The following is a 20,078-nucleotide window of genomic DNA, read 5'->3' as shown; positions in this document are numbered from 1 at the left end:
AAACAAAAAAAACATTTACATAGGCAATACTAGGACTTCTTCATAATAAAGAAATTGCTTGTTGATTTTACATAGGAAAATGTGTACAGTGTGCATTTGGGACAGAAAAAAAGATATACACAGCAACTGTGGCAAACCAAATGGTTGCATGAGTGACATAAAACAGTACACAGATTGGAGCTTTAGGAATAAAAAGAATATACAGTAGAAATGTTGCCATAAAAATAATTATGTAATAATGTTTTCATACTATAAGGAGCTAAATAATGACTATGGCACAAGAATATGAAACTAAAAGCAAACATAAACAGAAAGGCAATGTGGACACTGAGTGTTTTTGATGACGCTCTGTAAAACTGCTCATATTATAGTGAAGGAGTGCAAGATGGATGAAAAGAAAGATTCAGCCTCACTCAGTATGACAGGTGCTAAAACTTATGGGGGTACTGTACAGTTTATCAAAACCTGATAAACCTGACTCAAAATTATATAAGAATACTATAAGAATACTGCTGAGGCACTAAAACATTTAAACCCTGAAGACATTAGTAAGTGTTGAAAAATTCAAACTGATCAAGAGACTTGAGCACAGAAGTGATCACATATATAATGAAAGCATGCAAATGCTAAAACAACATTGGAATTGAATTTGCAGGCGAGTAATCTGTTATCACATGTATCTGGAGAATATACAAAAAGAAACGTTGACAGAAAATTGAAAACATTAAACTATGCATTAAATACTGCAAGATAAGTACAGATAGTTACAAATGGCACATCTGACTGTAAACAAATAGCAAATGAATGAAGAGTTAATAAGGTCTGGGGTTCACAGAAAATACCACAGTAGTGCATCTTGCCCTGTGTTGCCATGTGTTGAGCTGTAGCACCATGTTGTGGCTTAATGCTGGTTTCTAGTCACAAATGTGGTACCTAGCAATGAAAATGAAGGGTTGGACTAATGACTGCACTGCATAAAACTGCCCAGCTCATGGTAAGGTAACCTAACAAAGGAGCACATGTTTCCTGTGTGTTTACCTGCCAAAAGCATGTCATAACTTGGCAGAAAGCTGCTAGAAAGTAAACGTCTGCGAAACACAGGAGGAAGATGTGCTCTTCATCCCAAAATGACTGCACATGCATAGTCCTGCTAAGCAGCATAACACTAAATGAGTGCAAAAGTTAGGGGACCAGCGAAGAGTCTACACGGTAAAATGTCGTACAGTGTCATTTTTTTTGGGGGGGGGGAATCAGATGCTACTACTGCAGATAACTGGCCAGGTAATATCAATTACTATGAACAACTGGAGTAGATGAAGGTGTCAAAGTAATCTTAGTGGCTGAGAAGACAACCACAAAGAGACTGAGGCCTCTGCCACTGATTAATATCATACCTGAAGCAGCAACATCTACCAAAGAAGGCAGATGGTGGCAAACATGGCTCTCAACCTGTTAGCACAAGAATTCTGGACAAAACCAAACATAACAAGGGACATAGGCACAAAAATCAGAGACAGATGTTAAATAGAGCTTTTATAAACTTAGAAAGTTGATAAAATAATGGGTTTTCCATACCATATATTTTCTCAAATGTCTGATTATTTAGTGACTTCAATCCTTAATGATATGCAAGAAAACCACAACTATTATGAGGAACAGACCAAAAATCCAACACAAACTTGGATATTGTATGAAATTCTGAACAGTTGAGATGTATGGGTGCTATTAATACTAGAGGGACCAACAACTTCATTATCCAACACAGACCTACAACTGTAAGATACAACACCAAGAGGAAAAGGAGAAGTTATTTAATGGCAATAAAGTCAAAAGAAAAAAAAATAAATATGAATAGTTCACTAGGGATGCAAACATAATCATAACCATAAAAAAACAGGCTAAAGAACTAAAAGAAAATGATAAATACCGGGATAGTTGTAGGAAGCTGGGGGGGGGGGCTATTACTGCAAGTTTGGAATGCAAACAGGAACAAGGATAACTCAACAAATAGTAATAAAGCAAAGAAATATTTTTCAGTCAATAAATAGTAATAAAGCAGGAAAGAAATATTTTTCAAATATGTTGAGAAAGAAATGAAACAGGGAGGGATCCTAAGGAACTAGAAAGTTCATAGGTTCATAGGTTGGTACTAGGCTATCAGCCCTAGGGCCTATACAAGCCTAGCCATAACAATTCCCTGGCTATTTTTTCTCATACTATTTACTTCCCTGGACCCCTGTCTAGCAGGGCGACTGACGTGATCCCCGGGGTGAATTTCCTTTCTCCCATCCAATCGTCAAGGTTCCTTTTGAAGAAGGCCAAAGAGGCACTCTGCTTGTCATGTATGGGCAATCTATTCCAGAGTCTGGGGAGTCTCTGGGTCAGGAACCTATCCCTCCAGCATGTTTTGTTTATTGTGATGACAAGGTTTAGATCCCTGGAGCGTGTGGTTCTGAGGGATTGGGAGATCTTTAAGTGTAGCATGTCCAACAGCTCTGGGTTTGACATGGCCTTGCATGTTAAGCAGAGATTGCCTTTGAGTAGACGATATGCGACAGAGTATAGCTGGAGTTTTTTAAGGCGGTCAGCATAGGGCATCTGCTTTAGGCCTGTGATTCTTTTAGTGAGGTATTTCTGCGGCCTTTCCAGTTGTTGCAGATGTCTTGAGAGGTACATACCAAACAGGGCATTGTATTCTATAATGGGTCTAATGAGGGATGAGTACAGTGGGACAATGACCTCCTTTTTTCTGGATGAAAAGCCCTTAGTGATGAGGTGTGCCACAAAGAAGGATTTCCTGACTGTTGTGGCGATGTGGTTATCGAAGGTGAGACCACTGTCCACCTGTGTCCCTAAGTCTCTTATCACACTTTCGGTGTTTAGTGTACTGCCACCTATATGGTAATTCATGGGTACATGTTTTTTCCCAAAGGTGATAACTATACATTTCTTGACATTGAGCTTGAGCCCATGGCTCTGGCACCAAGCATCTGTTTCTGTAAGGCCATTTTGTAGAGTATCCACATCATTTGGGGATTCAATAATGGCTCCCAGTTTGCAGTCATCTGTGAACTTTGTTAGCCAGAGTCCCTTAGTGTTGGCTTGTACTTCAGAGAAGTAGATGCCAAACAAGAGCGGTCCCAGGACTGAACCCTATGGTACTCCACTTGTCTGGAGCTGGATTTGGAGTCAGCTACTTTTACAGTGCGGGTTCTATCAGTAAGCCAGTTAGCAACCCATTGGGTGACGTAGGGATTAATGCCCAGCTTACTAAGTTTATCTATGATTCCAGAGGGGGGATGGTGTCAAAGGCCTTGGCAAGGTCTAGATAGGCTGTGTGAACCACCTTACCTTTGTCCATGGCTCTGGAGACTGATTCGAAGAAGTCAATCAGGTTCAGGAGACAAGATCGGCCCTTCATGAACCCAAACTGGATGGGGTCCAGTGTTTGAAGGTTGCCAATGTCTTTCTTTATAAGTTCCATGATAATATGCTCCATGGCCTTGCAAATAAGGCTTGCCAGACTGATGGGATGGTAGTTTCCAGGATCCAAGGTGGCCCCCCCCCTTGTGGAGTGGGATAACTGTAGCTCTGCGCCACTCAGTAGGCATGAAACCTGAGGTGAGGCTATGATTAAACATGACACTTAGGTGAAGTGCCAGTTCATATTGTAGTTCATGTAGTACACAGCCCGGGATGTCATCTGGTCCCATGGATGCTGTATTCTTAGCTTTGGAGAGTGGGTTTTTTACCTGTGTGGCTGTTATTACCAGAATTTGGCAATCTTCCTGTATTGAGATGGGCCATTTAGGGGTGAGAGGGGGATGAAGTTGGCACTGAATCGATCTGCCAGGATATTGGCAATATCCTTGGGATCAGTATATTTAATGCCATTCTGTTTTAGCTCAGAGCAGATCTGAGCATTGACATTTAGATTCTTGACATAGTTATAGAATGCCTTGTGGTTGTCTTTGGAATCTTTGGCAATTTTATTTTTGTAACTAGCTTTGGAGGATTTTATGAGGGATCTCAGTCTCTTACTGAGGCTGGTAAGGGAGTATTTTGCATCCTGGGATTTTCCTCTTTTCTGCAACAGTTTCTTCCTTTTGTTGCAAAGTTTATTTATGGCAGGGGACCACCAGATTGGCTTCCTTTTTTTGGATGAGAGCATCTTGGTTCTATTTGGGATGGCACGATTCATGCACGAGTGGATGTGCTCATACAGTGCAAGTGAAAGGAAAAGTCGCATATTAGCAAAGACATATGAAGAGAGCATAAAGAGAATACAAACAAGTTACGGTGTTAAGCTAACAGAAGCAATAAGAATAACAACAGACAATAGGAGTATAAATTAGGTATGGTGAGGATATACAACTCAGATGTGGACAGATGCCACTGGAAAAAATAAAGTAAACAAAACAAACACAGTAGAGGAATACAATTTAATTAGGACATGGAAAAATAATTGTTTTCTTCACAGAACAGGTGGTGGACAGATGACATATTTACTAAAAGTGACAGAATATAAGAGATGATTCTTCAATATGCTTGGGATTCTTGATTGAATGATTGGGGGCAGCTGTCTTTGGATAGTTTTAACATCTTGGCAGAAAAAGCAAATATTGAGTTTCCACATTTATGACTATAAACTGGATTTAAGTAAAAAACAAAATGATGCAAGAAGTACAAAACAAAAATTCAACAGAAGAAAATGCATTTGCAGAATGGCATCCACAGGAAGATCATTTTTCTAGATCCACAGATTACACTTACTTTTGCAATATACCACCTTTTTAAAGTACATGTCACTGATGTACCACAACAATAAACAAACTGAAAAGAAATATATTAAGTGTACAACAAATCTGGATTCCAGGTATGTACAATTTGTTATACTACATAAACATAGATACACTTAAGACAAAAAGAATAGATTCTGAAATAAACCAGTCAAAAACTTTTTAAGATACTACTTTGAATTTCGGCTTTATTCAATGACATCCTAGAATGGCTTTTGTATTGTCCCTCCATGTTCATCTTTTTACATCTGTTGTTCCAGAAAGACCAAAGTAGAAGGTAACTGCAGTAGGTTTGGTGAACTTGTGTTCACCTGAAAAACAATCCCTTCAGTTTTATAATTCAGCAATAGCAATGCAAGAGTAAGTTAGAAACCAAAACAGTTCCTGCAATATTTCGTTATCAAATCTGTTTTTAAATAAAGACGCATATACATACTTGCTCTTTTCCATCCAAGGCTTCCATCCATAACTTTCTGGCATCTTCTGAGAAGGCTTGCACAGTGATGACAGTACTAGGTCTACACGTTAAAATGAAAACAAGAAAATATTAGAACAGAACCAACATTTAAAATGAAATCATTCATTTCATAATTAGATAATGAACACTACAAAAGGATGGATATATGAATATGGAGATGCTGACAAAGGGTAACATTAAAGACTGAATTTTAAATGCAAGCATTACAAGAAAGGCAAAGGTTTTTATCACATTGTAATCACATGGTGTCAAGTTTTCCAGATTCACGTGCCATAAGAGCACATTTCTGAGAATACCAGCACAGTGAACCATACTGAATAGACTAAGCCCAGAGATTCTAGGCCATCACTGCATCCGTATTGGCAGAGAAAGGGCCTGTGCTGCCATACTGATACCTGAACATCTAGGTTCACATTAGGTGATACTATACACTACATAACTACGAGGCATGGACAAATTGCACAATACAAAACATAACAACGGGTGCAAAACCTTTTCCAGCATGAACAGGTAGGTGACAAGTGTATGTGTATTACTCAATAAGCAGGCAACATAGTTAACTACCTTTATGAGTACCATGAGACATTTGCAGTTATTTAATTTGGCTATACATTGAAAACAGCTACAATTAAAAGTATTGTGTCAACTTTAGTCATATTTTATATTCAAACCAGCTTAAAGATTTCACTACAAAGGTTTCTACCTCTAAGCTTAGTATACATCTATGAACCTAAGTCTATGTGCAAAGCTTTGTTCCAAGAAATCTAAATATAACAAAAAGTCTCATTTACAAAAGAATGAAAGTGCTTAACTGGCTTTAATAAATTCAGTTTTACCCTAGATTTCAGAAAGAATTGCAATTATAGCATAAACTGCTGTAGCTAAGAGGGTCAGCTTACATGATCATGAAAAATGCAATTTAGATCTAAAGTCGTGGTGGTGCAGCTGTAGCGTTGTTGCCTCACAGCAAGAGATACTCCCATTCGATTCTCGGCTACAGCTCCTTCTGTGTGGAGCCTGCATGTCCTCCCCATGTTCGAGTGGCATTCAGAAGACATGCGTGAATGGGCATGCCTTTGTTGAAGGTTGGGTGTCAGGCTGGCAACTTGGCACCGTAAAAATCTACTGCCAATCATTAGCGGACTGACATACCACTGTGGCAATCCCTAACCGGGAAAAGCCAAAAGAAGAAGATTAGCCATAATGAGGAAGACCTTTATATCATCTAATTTGCATGTTTCTGAATCACTGGTTAATTACCACCCATGCTAATCAGCACTTTTCTGTTGGTAATTCCCACATATACTACATTGGCACCGATGTCTCTTTCCCTCACTCATTCTGCCACACACATTCATCCGTGACCACTCATAACCCCCATGCGCATACATTGCCACATGCATCCTCACCATTAATTCTCCACAGTCATTTACCTGAGCTTTTCTTGGGGAACACACTATGTTCATTAACATTTATGCAGCCAAATGATCCTCTAAATCACTTGGCTGTGTAAGTACACTAACTGTTAGCATTTCTGGGGTGAGTACATGACTAACTAGTATTAACCTTTCCCTTAGAATGCCCCATTAGCAGTTAGCATGAGCATGGAGATGGCCCACCACAGTGATTCTACTGACCATGTAGAATCAATGCCTGTCTCTGAATTACAAATGGTGTCTGTCAGTAGTTTTCCCCCTGTTTCAGGGCTTACCACTGGAGCAAGACCTTTCCGAACCTCTGGTTTAGTGTACTACTGCAGTCCAGTATTATGTTTTGTTCCTTTTAACCTTAGTGACCCATATGATTCTTATTTTGATTTTAAGTTGCTGTCCCTCTCTTAGGCAGCCCATTTTGTGACAATGATCTCCAATTATCAATATTTACACTTTAAATGACTGACTCCATTACCTCATGTAAAAGCAAAGATTTCCCAGTATTAGCATCCAAACTGTGGAATTCCATACTTGGGTTGTTTAGATAAATATCAGCATCCTTAACCTTCCATGCCACACTCAAATATCACCTTCACATTGTGCTTAGTGACCAACACTGAAATGGGGTGACCAAGCCTTTGAGTGACTGATTCCACTTCTCACTTCAAGGTACTGCAATAAACCTCTTACTCACTAAGATGCTACTGACACTCCTCACCAGACTGCAGTTTCCCTATCTGGTTGTGCATCACTTGCACTAATAAACACATTTTAAAGAGATAGATGCACACTTTTGTTTAGTTCTGTTTCAAAATATAGTGTGTCATCTGTGCTTCATCTGAATATAGTTTGATATTAAACATCTGTTTGCAGTTTAGCTGCATTTTAAGTTCTCTTTTTTGTAACTAGGTTATAGCCTTCATGAGAAAATTAAAGCCTTCCCCTATAATGGGAAAATATGATTAATATATGTTTTACCTATGAATCTCTCAAGGAGTGCTGTTATTATGTGACAGCACTTTAAAAAATAGCGGTTTTAAATTAACATGACTCACTACTGCTCCACTGTTCCATTCTGACATAAATCAGCAGGGATGGTTCTGAGATGTACTGTGCTTGAACATATCCATTAACATGACAACACATTCACAGGACATCATGCAAACACATCCATGAGCATGGCAACACATTCACACGCCAACATGCAAATGCACACAGTGCCCTTGTGGAATTGGCTGGGACAGTAAATAATTCAGCTATTTCTGAACACTCAGTGCAGGAAAGTTTTTGAAGTAAAGCAAGATCCTAAGAAAACACATCGCTGTACTCTATTTTATTTCATGGGAAGCTTGCATACAAATCTAGCCCAAAAGATTCCCTGGCAACATGCCACCCGACATTATTTCCCGGTGCCTCTGTCCAGCAGGGCCACTGAAATGATCCCATGGTTGAATTTTCTATTTCCCATCCACTTGTTAAGATTTCTCTTGAAGACGGCCAGTGAGGTGCTCTGCTTGACCTGTAAAGGAAGTCTGTTCCAGAGCATGGGCAGTCTCTGGGTTAGGAAACTGTCCTCCACCAAGTTCTGCTGATTGCAGTAATGAGGTTGAGGTTTCTGGTGTGTCTGTTATGGAGGGATTGGGATTTCTTTAGCCGTAGCATATCTAGCAGTGCTGGGCCTGACATGGCCTTGTTGGTCAAGCAGAGCTCGCCTCTAAGTAGGCAATATGATATCGAGAAAAGTTGGAGGTTTTTTAGTCTTTCCACACAGTACAAGTGTTTAAAGCATAGTATCCTCTTAGTGAGGTATTTTTGTGGTCTTTCTAGTTGTTGCAAATGTCTAGTGAGGTACATGCTGAATGGGACACTGTACTTGATAATTAGTCTAATGAGGGATGAGTAGAGAGAGACAATGACCTCTTTCTTCCTTGAGGCAAAACCCTTTGTAATGAGATGTGCCACACAGAAGGATTTTCTGACCACAGTGGAAATGTAATTATCAAAGGATAGGTTGCTATCCACTTGTGTTCCCAGATCTCTTATGACACCTTCAGTGTTCAGTGGACTACTATCGATGTGGTAGTTCAAGGGTACCGTCTTCTTCTCAAAAGGAATGATGATGCATTTTTTGGCATTGAGCTTGAGGCCATGGTTCTGACACCAGGCAATGGTTTCTGTGAGGCCTTTCTGTAGAATGTCAACATCATTTGGGGAGCTAAAGTGGCTCCCAGTTTGCAGTAGTCAGCCATAGTCCCTTGGTTTTGGCCTGAACTTCAGTGAACTACCTTGCCTTCATCCACAGCTCTGGTGACAGACTCGAAAAAGTCTTATCAGGTTGAGCAGACAAGATCTACCCTTAACAAATCCAATCTCTGTGGGGTCTAGAGAGTCTGGAGATTTTCTATGTCCTTGTTTATTAGGTCCATGATGATGTGCTCCACAGCCTGCATACTAGACTTGTCAGGCTAATGGGGCAGTAGTTCCTAGGGTCCATAGTTGCATCCCCTTTGTAGAATGGGATTACTGTAGCTGTGCGCCATTCGGCTGGGACAAAGCCTGAAATGAGCTGTGATTGAACAGGGTGCTCAGGTGTGGTGCCAGTTCATTTTGCAATTCATGTACAACACAGCCCAGGATGTTGTCAGGTCCCATGGAAGCTGTATCCTTGGCCTTGGCCAGTGCAGTTTTAACCTGTACAGCTACAATATTGGGTACTTGGCATTCCTCAGGTATTGTGACTGGCCTTTCGGGGTAAAGTTTGCACTGAATCTGTCATCTAGTACATTGGCAATGTCTGTTGGCTGAGTATAGGAGTTACCATTGTGTAGTAGCTCTGAGAAAATCTGAGCATTGCCTTGTAGATTTGTGACTCAGCTGCAGAAGGCCTTGTGGTTATCTTTAGTATCTGTTGCTATTTTTTGGAGCTAGCTTTGAAGGATTTGATGAGGGATATCAGCTTTTTGTTAAGGCTGACAAGGGAGTTTTTCCTGTCTTGGGACTTTGCCTTGTTCTGCAACAGTTTCTTCCTTCTGTTGTAGAGCTTGTTTATGACAGGGGACCACTAGATTGGCTTCCTTGTTTTGGAGGAGAGCATCTTGGTTCTATTACGAATGGTCTATTCCATGCATTTATGTATGTGTTCGTACAGTGCATTGGAGTATTCTGCCATCTTGCATTTATTCTCCATTTGCAAGGGCAATGTAAAGTTAGCCACCTCAATTTTTAGAAGCCCAGAGTTGGCTTTGGAAAAGTTTTTTATGGTGGTTTCCTTTACGGAAGGTGTGGGTGGGATGTGGATATTCATGGTGACTAGCTTATGGTCAGATCTGACCAGGGAGGAGTTGACAATTGGTGTAGAGCAATGGTCACCCATATTAGTAATAACCAGATAGAAAATGTTGCTACCCCTAGTGGGAGCAAGAATGAGCTGGTCCAGGGCACTGGAATTGATGAATTCCAAGAAACACTGTGCAAGTCCTATGAGCTAGGCTTTAAGGCTCCAGGGCCAATAGCCTAGTACACACCTATGAACCTAAGTGTGTTGTTACTTGAACAGCTTTCCCAGTTGATGGCGGGGTAGTTAAAGTCACCCAGTATGAGGGTGTTGGGATGGACCTTTATGTTTTCCAGGGTGTTTAGGAATGTGGAGTGGGATTCTTGAGACATGGTAGGGGATCTATAGCAGGCAATCACCCGAATAGCAGTTTTGCCTAGTGTTAGCTGTACATGGATTATCTCCGATGCGTTTTGTTGGGCCACTAGCCTGGAGGTGTGCATATCCTTTATGAATATGGAGACACCACCGCCTTTAGGGCTTCAATCCACATTTTTGGGCCGAAAGGTATGGTATGAGTTATAGCCTGATAGCGCAGGAGTGCTTTCAGGTGCCATGAACCAGGTCTTCATAACTGCACAAATGTCGATGTTCTCCATTTTGAGAAGCGCTTCGAATGAGTGCATTTTAAGATTGAGTCTTTTAGTGTTGAGTAGCATAACCCTCAGATTACATTTGCTTGCAGCTGTTATGGTGGTAATTTGGCCCTCTGGACTTTGCCTAAAAAAAGCACTATAGGGGTGGCAAGGGCCTTGGCCAGTATAAGGAATCCCATGGGTGACAGATGCAGGCCACCTCTGGCAAAGCGTTTAGGTCTGTCGATCATGTCATCCCAGGCAGACAGCTACTGGATCCCCGTGGAATGACACCAGAAACTTTGCCAATTATAGAAGTCAATCATTTTTTGTTTGTACTGTGGTATCATTCTTGGTGACAGTAAGATGCTACTTAGAGCTGCGGTCATGCCCTCCTGGGCTACATGATCTGAGAGCTTCTCAATGTCTCTTTTCATGTATTCCAGGGAGGTGTGTCTTGGGTCATTCTCACAAACATGGACAATGACAAAGTCATATCTGTACCTGTTGTGGAGTGACCTGACTGCATGCGATAAGTGGAGTATCCTGGCTCCCTACAGGCAGCTGACCATTACCTTCTGCTTATTCAACCTCGTGAGTGGGACATCAGTGTGCCTTACTACTGAGTCACCTATAATAAGTGTATTAGGTAAGCTATTTTGCCTTAGGGACTTTGGTTGTGTGGCACACTGTGTGAACTATGTGTCTCATGGTTTGTGCTGTGGTGCATTGGTTGTGTGTGTTTCTGCCTTGGAGGTCTGAGCCTCCACAAAGGTGTGTGTGTTTTGTGTTATGTGATAGCTGTGAGGGTATATGGCTATGTGTTCTTTGTGATGTGCTGCTAGTGTTGACCTTCTCCTCTTGACTGGCTATTACAGTCTTGGCTGGAGAGTGCAAGGTTTCCAATCTGGATAAATAAGTGCATCTCTCGCAAGTCTGAGTGTTGTGGGGTAAGAGGAGAGGGTTGTCAGTGTACATGAGGCAGTTTCGACACTGCCTCAGGATGCCCAGGTTCACTAGGTTAATAGGGGAAAGCATGAGGAACTGACATTTGGACATGCCTGGAGGAGTGTATAATTTATTAAGTAGTGAGACTGTTTTTTTATAGAAAGTTTACTGCTGGTAGCAGTCTGTGTGCTACAGTAATTGCTAAGGAAGTTTGGACAAGTGCTAGACTTTATAAGCTTGTTTAAGTGCATAAAAGAGAAGTAGCAAAATCTAAGGGAAAGCTGGAAGAGTAGACTTTCTGGCACTGGGAATAGTTTTACCCTAGCTTAGCAGCACTGTGAGTCAAGCAAACCCATGCAAACATGGGTTTTTAAGGCAGAAAGTTAAAAGGGATAGAATGCAGCAGCCCAAAACGGCTACAAGTTACAGTTTCAGAGCTGGAAACCACTCCTCTAGCGGTAGATAGGCTGCTCAGTGCTTAAAACTCCTACTGATAAGCAGAAATGCTTCACTCTATTTTGGGGGGGGGGTCAAAATGAAGGACAAGTTTTAAATACTGCTCTAATTCACTTAAAAAGTAGATACAGTGGGGGCATGGGTAGGATGAGACTAGGATAGCAGCACTTTTCTTCTGCTCTGCCACTACATATATTTCTGGCAGGAAATTTTATTTGTAAATAATTCTAAACAACTCAATTAAGTAAATTACCATAAACTCTTGTGTCCTAAACAATTATATCCCCAAATTATTCTTAAAATTCAACTATTTTCCTGTCAAAATCTGTGATATAAATTTTCTTCACTGTATCCTGCAGCACCATGAATTATACAAAGACATTACTGACTAATATTCAAGAATTGTCTTTGAAAACAGACTGGACGGGTCCCCTACACATGGTTGACATTCCACAATGTCGAAGACCATATGGCCGAGACCATATGATCAACATTTGAAATGCCGACCATGCGGAAACCGCATCTCCGTACAGTTGGTTTATATTGTGTGTTTAATTTTTTTTACATGTTCGATATTTCAGAAGTCGAACATATGGTCTAGGCAATATGGGTTTCGGCTTTCTAAAATTTCAAACATGTACAGTAGATCCAACTGGACACCAAAGTAGATGACTTTAAGGAAAACTGTAGTCACAGACAACCCAGATTTCTGGCATTGAAGACTCCTTGAATGATATGGAAAGAAGACTAAGTGAAGAGAGAATAATTTTGAGTGTCTGTTAAAATGAACAACTGTTTACCAGCCAAAATAGATGACCTTGAGGACAGGTTCGGTCGAAGGAAAAGAAGGTAATGGTTAGGTTAATTTCTTGTCTACCTGGCTCCCTAAAACTTTAGATTTGCCTGAAGCTCTCTCTTTTGATATACAGAGAGGACACAAATCTCTGGTTAATCCTCTATCAAAGTCCAGTATTTCCCTGAAGTCCATCATGGTTAAATGTATTTCATCTCAGGATAAAGTACTAGTGCTCAAAACGGCCTGGGCTAAGTCACCACTTAAAGCAGAAAGAAATATTCATTTTGATAATGACTATTCAGCAACAGTGATGACTAAAACAATTACTTCCTCTTATAAGAAAACTTAAGAAAAAGCAGATAAAAGTATATTTATTATTCCTGGCCAGGCTGAAGATTTTCCTTTCTAATGGGATTAAATTCTTCGAAGAGCTTGTCCTTGCATTGTCATATCTACAAATTAACAACATTTTTTGAACAGAGGATATGGACTGGTCCCTTATACTAAATTTGAGAAAAAATACAAAAATAAGGGAAAAATAAAGAGCTTTTCTTTTCCCTTTTCTTTATTCACAAAGGGAATAAGTTTATTTTTTCTTTTTATGCAAATGAGCTTAGTTGTACTTCTTTACATATTTTTACCATCAAAACATGAAATGACAACATGTTCAACTATAACATAAATAGGAATCAGAAAATTAACAAGCAGTGTACTAATGTAAGGCAATTAAATTCTTTTTTTCCTGTCTGCATGTCTAATTTTCAAATAATTAAGAATCATTTTAATAAGTCTTGACAAAATATTATTAGTTTCCCTTAAATGAAGCATACAGCATTTACACTAGTACATGATCCGTAGGGTTGTATACAAAATTGCTTACTCAGGAAATAATGCATACTTAATATTTGAATTAGAAGCTGAACTTAAAGTTGTTTAATTCATATAAACTGCAGTTACCTACTAAAGGGAAACGCACACTATGAGCGACATTTCATACTTTCTTGTTAGAAAAAGGAAAAGACATTAACAGTGTTAAATTAAAACTGCTACTTAAACTGTATACTAAAAGAAATGACAGATAAACATCTTCACCTAAGTGTGGAAGCAACTCATTGTAATCATTAACTATAGTAACATTAGAAAAGCTGTTTCACTAAAACTAATAGTAAAACCTAAACGCTGCCTGTCTTCCTAGTGCAAAGATTTGGATAATATGTTACTGCTCTATTTAATATAATGATTTATGATGTGCTGGATTGGGGGCAGGAGATGATTGCAGTTGCTATGGATGTGTGTTTTGATATTATTTAACAGTGGTGAGATTGTGAAGTTTTAAATGGCTTTGAAATAGTCTCTATTCATTTTTATTTTATTTATTTATTAAACATTTTGTTTACCGGGAAAGTCCAACTTGGAAAGAGCCAATTTTCAGCAGAGGCCTGGGGAGAAAAGCTCCAGACACATGTCTTTGTAATGTGGGAGGAAACCAGAGTACCCAGAGAAAACCCACCAGACTCCGCACAGAAGGCATCCCAGCTGAGAATCGAACCAGAGAACCTCTTACTGTGAGGAGACAACGCTAACCGCTTCACCACTGCTCCATCATTCATAGATGAAATGTTCAAGTTCGATATGGAAATTGTTGTAACTGATAGGTTGTCCCTTTTTTACTTCATTTAGAACACATGGAGCTTTCTGTGGTAAACAGCTAGAGTTCATTTGAAATTCTCACCTAAAGAAACAGAACTGTTCATGTTCAGAGACTCTGACTGACAGGCAGCTTTAGAAGGTTAATTTGAATAAAAGGTGGAATCTTTTAAATATGCATTAGCTCAAATTTCACTGTAACTACAGTGAGACGTACAAACTGGTATTGAAGAAGGGAAACAATTATAATTTTGCACATACTGTGAAATACTTTTGAATACATTTGTAAGTAAATATATTTGAAAACAAGCATTTCAAGTTTAATAATAGTTGTCAATGAATGGTAAAACGGAAAAAAAAAAATATATATATATATATATATATATATATATACAGTATGAAATGTTTACAGTTTCATTATTACAGACTTGACATACATGATATGAACATATGTTGTCAATACACTTGAAAGTCTCATACATAAAGCAAAAGAAGCAATAAACTGTATACTGTACATAAATAACAAAGGAGGCTTTAATTTACAGTAATAAACCACTGGATATAAACAAATAATGAAATACTGTTTAAATACTGTAGAACAACTATTCATTTACTTTAATATAATTTTACAAAGAGGGAGCAGAAGAATCTGAAAGTACATTGATCTTATGATGGGACACAGTACAAAACATTTTAAATTGTTGTGCAGCAGTCAATCATATTTTATACTATTAGATGATGAATTTCAAAATTATGCACAGATAAATAATAATAAGAGATGTAAGCATATCTTACTTTAATACCTTAATGAATGCATAAAACTGGAGAATGTATATGTTAAATAACTTAAGCTGTGAAATAATTATTCTATCATATATTAATGCTTTCAAGGACACAGGTTCATCTTTATTTTACTGTTAATGACATCATATTTGATTGCAGTAGAGCAGACTTGTTTTTTTTTTTTTTTGTCAGAGTATTGGATGGATGTGTCTGCTTGGATGGTTAGACTATTCAAGCAAGGATTGTTTGGGATTTTAAAAGCAATCAAACCTTCAAAAGTTAATGTTCACATGATGATTATTAAGCAGTTCTTTACTAACAGAGTGTCATTATCTATGACAAGTACATGTATACTTTTGATCAGTAGGACAAATGACATTTATTAACTGTACTTCCATAAATGTCAATGGATTAAATAACAGATGCAAGAGGGGTAGTTTAACAAATATTTGAAGCTGTTTAATTCTCAAGTTATTTATTTTTTCTTTTACAAGAAACACACTTATTAACAGAAGACATAGATTAAAATATATTCAACCCTACATGATTGACGAAGATCAAACTGGCCTTATCTTAAACAGAAATACTTACCACAATATTGAAAGAATAATCACAATAACTGACTATGCAAATAAAACAAAAGGGAACTAAAAATCAATAAGTCCTGCTATTAATACTGCTTTTGACTCAGTAAACGGGAACTCTCTCTTGCTGGTTTTAGAAGCTATAAATTCTCAAGTAACTTCACACAACTTATTAATCTTCTTTATAACCACTGATTTGCATATGTCAAACTAGATACTTTTACTTCTGATTGTAAACAAATCTTGAAATGAATCAAACCAGGGTGTTCACCTTTGCTCTTTACCCTAATTATGGAACCATTTGCTAATTTTCTCAGATCAAACATAGATATAAAATGTATGAACATAAATAAAAATTTAAACTTTAAAATTCAGCTGTTTGCTGATGACATCCTATTAACATTAAATGTCAATGATTATTCTCTACCTGCAGTTTTCTTAGCAATGGATGTATTTCAAAGAAATTTTGGTTTAACATTTAACAATGACAAAACAAAAACCCTACCTATAAACACAAATAAGTATAGAATCAAAAATAAATTCATTAAATATACTGTCAAAGAGAAGAAAATGAATTATTTAGGAATAATTATAACAGATGCCATTAAATATATAATAAATCATAATTATACTGATAGTATAAAGTATATAAAGCACCTAATATACAAATGGAATAAAATTTTCTTCACAATGGAATAGAGGTTATCTATAATCAAAATGATTATTTTACCAAAAATTGTATATATTATATAATCACTATCATTGCCCCCCACAAAAAGTTGTATTAAAGAATTTAACACTTTAATTTTGAGATTTCTCTGGTATCTCAATAAACCAAAAATTGCTTTAAACCATCAAATAACATACTGGACAGCAGGAGGGATAGGGCTACCAGATCTAGAATTATATTCATTATCCTCAATTATAAAACAATATATCTTTGGCTTAATAATACTTACAAAGCTAGGTGGAAAGCGTTTTTAGGAAATCTTGTTTATAAACTCTAAACATAACAGATATTTTAATAATTATCTCATACTAAACAGCAGTCTACATTGGTTAGTAAATGATTACATTATAGGAAAAAGTCATCAAACAAGTGACTCATTTAATTTCTATTATATTACACACTTAAAAAAATATATAGAAACCTGGCATGTTAAGCATAGATCTTCCTTACATTTCCTACGGCATATACCCAAAATAACATCTCCACCTCAATTTTAGAAACAATGATCACATTTAAAGAGAAAAATCTGCTATATTCGTTTCAATTAATGAAAGGTGAAAAGCTACATTCTGTTGCTTACCTTAAGAACAAATATAACTTGGATAAAGACATGTGGGCTAGATGTACAATGCTGCAGACAACATGCAGAATCAGAAATTAAATTAATGCAACCAAGGATAAGAGATCATATCCCCAAACAAATTGAATATATAATATTCTTAATACAACAAAACACATTGGGACAGGGTCTTGAGTTGTGAGGAAAGAAACAAAAAATTGCAATGACAATTGCTGGAACTATTTTACCTAAATTAATAACACACCTCTGAGTGAAGAAGATAAAGAACTGATTCTAATATCTTCTAAAGATACAACAAATCTTTCTTCATGCCACATAAAATTGAATTAATGTTCAAGCAGAAACAAGTTTCTTGGAGATGTAAACAAGAACTTAAATCACATTGGCAACACATTTTTTGACTGTACTGTCTTAACTTATTAGAATAACATTATTCTCTTTTAACAGGCTTTTTGGAGATACAGTTGTTTTATCTAAATCACTAATCCATTTTAACACTCCTATTCCTATATGTGTTAAAAAATGAAATATCACATTTTGTAGTCTATACTATCTACAGCTAGATAGGTTATAACTCAGAACAGGAAGAACGAATCTACACCCTCCTTCAAAGAATTTATAAATATTGAAACTGAAGTCTGTCACCTGGAAATCATTACAATTAACTCAAGAACAACCAGGATTACCTCTTGCTACAATGCATGGACAAAACTTAAAGATCTGCTTGACAAGCAAAAACAACTGCATTTTTGATTTAATGTAATGTATAATAACTTGAATGACTTGACGGTTAATGGGCACTCCTATAAATAGTTGTTCTTTCTTTTGTGTGCAAGGTTTAGTTGAATTTTTTGCACTTACTATGTTCACAAATCTCTGACAGTAACTATTGTTGTAATTATTTTACAAATTGAAAAACCAATAAGAACTTTCAAAAAGTTGATACAACAAGAAGTTTTGCATCAACATGCATTTTTGAACAATACTAAGTATGGGACTCAAATGTCTGAAAATACTGACTGTTAACTTCATTGATTTACAAAAAAAATTAAATTTTGTTAGGAAAAGCAAAAATATAAAGCAAAATCAGTTAAGTTCTGCAAATTTAGGTACAGATGAGAAGTATAATCAATGCAACATGTGAAAACAAACAAAAAGTATAATCAAACAGAACACACCACCAAAAATACAAACTGGGAGAGACACTGTATGACAATTCAAGAAAAATACCAGCCAAATCAAGAGAAAAATACTAATTTGAGAGATTTCATTTCAAATGGAAATTTCATCAGAAAAGCAAACCATCACACCAACTCAGTTTAAATACATGACATCATTAATCAGATGACACATCAAGGAAAAAAACAAAAAGACAAAGTTAAAAACATTAAGTAGAAATATTACATTAACATTGCAAACCTTAAAATAAAGGTACAGCTTAAATAAATCCTCACATAAGCCCTAAAGATTTTAGCTCAAGTAAACAGTTAATAGAAATGCTGTCATTTAAACCAGGATTAACCCCTGCATTTATTTTTATCTGTCAAAATAGATCGCAAACCTTTAAAAAAGGTCCATGGTACTACCCCATAGGCTAGTTCATGAAGTTTCTATACCAAAAATAAAAAATAATGTTCAGAAAATTCAGGCAGATGATTAGCCAGAACAATCTTTAGGTCATTCTTACCAATACTATAAATATGTTCCCTTAACCTGTCCTTAAAAAACATTTGTTTTTTTTTCCAATATAGAAACAAGCACAGTTCTGACAAATAGCTGTATAAACAATGCCCTTAGAATAACAAGTACAACAGAACTTACGTTAAATGTTACCCACAGTAACCCCATTGGCATTTAATAAAAATCCTGCAAGCATTACAGCGACCACGACTAAAACTTCCCCATTTACCTTGGTAATAGTTTTGGCCAACATTATTACACTGAAACAGCTTCTTAAGATACACTCCCCTTTGCACTGTAAAGAACGGGGAAAACCCCACCATTTTCCCTATATTGTCTGACTAAAAACACCTCAGTTCCTTTGAATAATGTTTTTAATATCTGAAAAATCTAGGCTACATGTGGTAATAAAAGCTGTCCCCCAAGTCTTAGGAGTGGACTGGCTAACATTACAGCTATGTGTGTTCCCCAAAAGTGGCATATATGTGCCAAGTTCTCTCTTAGAATCCACATCATACATAATATCCATTAAAAAACTTCAGGATACCCTCTTCTCAAGAAACTGTTCTTTAATTTTTTCACAGTCCAATAATAACGCAGAGAAATCATCCTAGCAGCCTTAACCAGTTGTCCTTTAACCATCGTTTTTTTTCTGACACAGATGGTTGCTTATTGCAAAATGTGGAAAAGAATTTAAATATGATGGGTTTCTGAAAACAGAAGACACAAATCTGTTGTCAGGTCTAGCTTTAGTTAACTCAATGTCTAAATAGTGTAGGGTTGCCCCAGAAACTGACTGATTAAACTTAAAAAAGGAGGTGGTATTGCTGATGTAATCAAGAAAGTCCTGCATCTTATCATGCTGGTCAGTTCAAAAATACAGATATCATCCGGGTATCTCATGTAAAAGGACCAACAATTAGTATACTTAGAATTTACTCATAGAAATTTTTATTACATTTATTTCCATATCTTCAACCAGGACTAATTTCTTCACAAAAATTACAGGATATAATATTTACAGGTCACTGGTTGTTTTATTCAAATAAGTGCCGGTATTTAACAAAATTCCTGTCAAGAACTTCAACAGAAAGGCTACTGATACTGTCACAAGATGGTCAACAGAAAGGCTACTGATACTGTCACAAGATGGTCAAGAACTTCAACAGAAAGGCTACTGATACTGTCACAAGATGAGCAACTCGAAATACAACTTTCAAGACCAGTCTTCCAAGAAGGACCTGCAAACCTTATT

At 37.2% G+C, this 20,078-nt stretch overlaps 1 protein-coding gene across 1 annotated transcript in view; it reads right to left on the bottom strand.

The window, feature by feature from the left end:
- ARHGAP10 (Rho GTPase activating protein 10) overlaps positions 1-20,078 on the bottom strand; it is a 2,173,597-nt gene that overhangs the window by 575,975 nt on the left and 1,577,544 nt on the right. Inside the window, exon 11 of the mRNA XM_044063456.1 lies at positions 5,236-5,317. Coding sequence (XP_043919391.1) covers positions 5,236-5,317 — 82 coding nt within the window. The remainder of the gene's footprint in view (positions 1-5,235; positions 5,318-20,078) is intronic.

This window comes from Protopterus annectens, chromosome 2.part1, assembly GCF_019279795.1.
Source record: "Protopterus annectens isolate FY-2018-M chromosome 2.part1, PAN1.0, whole genome shotgun sequence".
Lineage (NCBI taxonomy): Eukaryota > Metazoa > Chordata > Ceratodontiformes > Protopteridae > Protopterus > Protopterus annectens.
This window is presented reverse-complemented; position numbering and strand designations above follow the sequence as displayed.